This window comes from Limulus polyphemus, unplaced genomic scaffold, assembly GCF_000517525.1.
Source record: "Limulus polyphemus unplaced genomic scaffold, Limulus_polyphemus-2.1.2 Scaffold1655, whole genome shotgun sequence".
NCBI classification, from domain to species: Eukaryota; Metazoa; Arthropoda; class Merostomata; order Xiphosura; family Limulidae; genus Limulus; species Limulus polyphemus.
The window spans coordinates 223,241-227,676 of NW_013667265.1; the positions used below are offsets into that span (position 1 = coordinate 223,241).

The 4,436-nt window shown below is 34.4% G+C and overlaps 1 protein-coding gene across 1 annotated transcript in view; it reads right to left on the reverse strand.

Annotated features, from left to right (window-relative positions):
- Positions 1–4,436, reverse strand: part of LOC106464450 (homeobox protein cut-like) — a 37,434-nt gene that overhangs the window by 24,300 nt on the left and 8,698 nt on the right. Inside the window, exons 3-5 of the mRNA XM_013924592.2 lie at positions 3,451–3,621; positions 1,613–1,719; positions 577–770 (exon numbers count right to left, since the gene is read on the reverse strand). Of these exons, the coding sequence (XP_013780046.2) occupies positions 577–770; positions 1,613–1,719; positions 3,451–3,621 (472 nt within the window). The remainder of the gene's footprint in view (positions 1–576; positions 771–1,612; positions 1,720–3,450; positions 3,622–4,436) is intronic.

The following is a 4,436-nucleotide window of genomic DNA, read 5'->3' on the forward strand; positions in this document are numbered from 1 at the left end:
CTGTCTGTTGTATGTATCTATATAAATATAGTAGTACTGTCTGTTGTATGTATCTATATAAATATAATAGTACTGTCTGTTGTATTTATCTATATAAATATAATAGTACTGTCTGTTGTATGTATTTATATAAATATAATAGTACTGTCTGTTGTATGTTATCTATATAAATATAATAGTACTGTCTGTCGTATGTATCTATATAAATATAGTAGTACTGTCTGTTGTATGTATCTATATAAATATAATAGTACTGTCTGTTGTATGCATCTATATAAATATAATAGTAATGACTGTTGTCTGTCCATGTAACTACTTCGCAGGGTGTGGATGGATCTTCACCAAATTTGGTATGAAGGTTTGTTGGGTCCATGCGGAGATACTTACAAACTTGCGGTTTCACATTTTGTGTTTTGCAGTTTTTATGGGCGTTTTTAACAATGACATATATAAGGGAAGCAACTTTTCATGTCCTAAGATAACCTTTCATTAGTCATGAACTTACATAACGGGTACTCCAGCTAGTATATGAATATATATATTAGAACAACAGTATACACGAACTGTTACGCTTACCAGACGAATCAGTGTGTGTTGTTTTGCACGTGGATTCAGACAAGTCAGTGCGTGTTGTATTGCACGTGGATCCCGAATTCTTGTTTTTCTCTGACAATAAGAGATCTCGTGGTTCAACTGCGTCGTTGTCTTCTTTCCCCTCGTTGTTGTTTTCTGGACTAAGATGATTGGAGAGTTCGCTTATCTTTAACATACTGTGTAATATATGTTATTAAATCTTGTAAAAACGATGACCTCTTAAGTTTGACAAAAGAGCAATGTTTATATATATGAGTGGCTTACCGATAAAACAATTATTAACGATGTAAGATTTGGTAATTTTTTTCGGATTGTAATTTCATTTTCTAAATTCACGTGAGTAAAAGATTAATCACATAAAAACTTTCTTAATGAACAGTCACAGAAATCTATAATTCTAGAGCTGTCCGCCTGTCTGGTGTCAAAAGTTGTTATGACAAAATTTGGCACAGGAATTCAGATGTCCCCCCCCCAAAAAAAATATAGAAATTAAATAAATAACGAACGGTATGAGTTTAACAGACAGTTTCATTTTACCGCCTAAATAAGCCGACCTTCAAACAAAAGTCGCGTGTCGTGTGTTGAGGCTCAGATTAACGGAAGAGGGGTGGCCCATGTCCACACTTATAGCATTATTTTTAAAGTCCGGTATTGTTTGTTAATAAGTAAAGTTACAAGTAAAATGACAGATAAGTTAACCTGTTCATAAGCTACAAACATAAGTCTGGGAGAAGAATACCGTGGAAACTTAAGCTTTTTTTTAGTAGTTTTTTTTTAGATGTCATGCAAGGTTTAATTTCATTTATAACAACGTAAGAAATCTAACTTACATATCAAACCATTAGCAGTGTCGGAGTACATTAAGTGACCAATAACTAGAAATTAGTAGCAAAATCTAGATTTCTTCGTTTTCATAGCTACTTATCCTAATATCTAAAGGATTTGTACACAAACACGTAACACAATCAGTGACTCCAGTATGATATGATTTGCATATAAAAGATCAAAGAATTCCTACTCGAGTTCTTTCTTCATCACTTCGTAATCTTTCTGTTTAGTTAGCTTGTTTTCCAACAGGTGGATGGTTTCATTTTTGTCCGCTACCATTTCTTCAAGTTGAGTAATCTGGTAGATAAAGTATTCTTTGTCAATCAAGAAAAACATTTGGAAAATATAACTAAAGACTTAAACTGGTGGGAAGTTTATATTTAAAAAAAATCAACAACAATGAAACATCCCCTCCCCTCCCCAAACCCCATTAAACATCGAACAGTAACGTTTTATTCAGTATATCTACATTGAAACAAGTCACCCTTAGTTAAAAATATTTTACAATGAATTTAATGCTGGTGATAACGTTAGAAAGTCCCCTGGCTTGCATGTTTGTTTCAGGACGTTTGTGCAAAGCTAATCAAAATTCCGGCTTGCTTGTTTGTTTCAGGACGTTTGTGCAAAGCTAATCAAGGGACATTTGCCCATAGGAGTACTTATTTTGAAACTTAGAGACAAGATATTCAACAGCACCCCCATCAACAGCCCTTGTCTGATCAAATAGTGGGTTTTGACCGTTACTCTTATAACGCACCCAATGTCCCTAAGTGCGTGATGAGGATTTTTTTATGGCAACGAGACGAGAACCATAAACCCTCGTATTAACGGTCTTTGCACGCTAACCAGCTGGCCACCTGAGTCTACAAACTACAGAATTTTAAAAAGATGATGTCATAGACGTAAAGAGAAGAAGTTAACATATTCTGGAACATTAAACGTAACAGAATTTCTGTATTAGATTTGTTGCTGGATGTCTACATGTTTCGTTTGCCTCGTTACCAGAATTCATGATTGGTTAAGGCGCATTTTGCACGCGCTGTCCTGGAACGACAAGCCAGCATTGCATCTCCTAATTTGTTCATTTGCTGTTTTACTTAATAATGCTTACGTTTTTGTTGATTTTTGTATTTCGGCGTTAGAGAATATTTAAATATTGACTGTTTGTTATTCACAAATTTCAGTAAATCTAGGTTAAATTATGGTCGTACAGTCAATAAACACTGTTCACAGATTAATACCTATCTATGACTTTATAATCTTGACTTTTTTTATTAAATTCAAAATACATTTTTTCTTTAGATTTCGCAGTTAGTAAGAGATGTTCAAAAGTTACACTCTACTATTAACAAGCTGAAGGAAACAAGTGCTTGTCAAGTAAGTTGTTTACGTAATCTGTCGCGTGTTTTCTTTGTGTAATCTCGTAGTTTCTCGTCTGTTTTTCTTCGGTCAACAATTGAAGTTTTGAATTGCTTATTATTGCCCATCAGTTCTACAGTAACCAAATTATTTTGCTGGTAAATGTAATGTGGCTGTATGACTGTTTCTTTTTTGTCAGTGTTTTACGTTACTCGAAACTACATACGTTACCAATCAGATCGATCAAATGTGGAACTTGTGGATTAGCTATTTTTACAACACATTTTTTGATGGCACAATGTTTAGTTCATTCTAAAAATTAAATGTCTGAACAACCGAAAACAAAACTGATTTAACACCTTACAATCAAAACCATTACGACCTCTATCGGAAAAGAAATAATTTAATATTATACTTTTCTTGTCTAGAATTTACTTCGTTAACTAAAACACCTATGAATCTTCTCTAAACGGCGTGTGTTACACCCAGTTAAACAATGTTTATATTCAAAAGATATATAAACCTGTAAGAGATAAAAAAAGGGATAAAGTTAGAACTCCGTGAATTACGAAAAGAGTGGTAAGTGTTCTGGTTAACTTACTTTCGCAAGGCTTCACACTGTTTTACGTAGTGTTCTTTTTAACCGCTAGATGGAGCAACATTACTCACTTCTTTATCTTTAGCAGCAAGTTCAAGTTCCACGGACGAATAAGAAATCGACTTTCCACTTTTGTCCATGCCCGAGTCCTGGTATATAGTATTAGTCTGGTATAATGATTGTTTTGCCGTCTCGATCTGTTTTTTAAGCGTCAACGCCTCTTTTTCTGCCAAAGTTGCTCTCTAACGAATAATCAAATTTAACTTTCGTTAAATTTCGGTTGATTGGATAATAGACATTTGTCGTGACTACTTGATACTTCTGGAGAAACTTTCTATGTTAAAAATATAAGTGATAAAATAGCTTTATACATAGCACAACATTTCCAGTGTACGATTTCCAAATAAAGATTACCGGTGGATACAAACTATAATCAAATTTTGGAACATTTGGATTACAACTATTCAGGTTTGTTGTATTGATGTCGACACCATGGAATTTCCAGCACAATTATATACCATAAACATTAAGCCTTACTAAGTTCACATTCATGTAGGGAAAATACCTTTCTTTCATTTTCTAAAAAGTATTTTTTTGCGATGATATAAACATCCTAATGGCAGATTATTTGTTATGAATTTCGCGCAAAGCTACACGAGAGCTATTTGCACTAGCCGTCCCTAATTTAGCAGTTTAAGACTAGAGAGAAGGAAGCTAGTCATCACCACCCACCGCCAACTCTTGGGCTACTTCTTTTACCAACGAATAGTGGGATTGACCATCACTTTATAACGCCCCCCATGGCTGAAAGGGCGAGCATGTTTGGTGGAACGGGGATTCGAACCCACGACCCTCAAATTGTGGGTCGATCGCAACCATCTGGCCGTGTCGGGCCTCTTAATGGAAGAAAGATTCATTGTAAAAGTTTTTTTTTAGCTTAATACATTTGAGTAAAAACAAAAAACAATCGTTTAATTTTTTACAGTTCTTCACAAACGAGTTTTTTAAAGCAAATCATTGGTTCAGGAGACTTGTATAAGGTACACATTGATAGTAT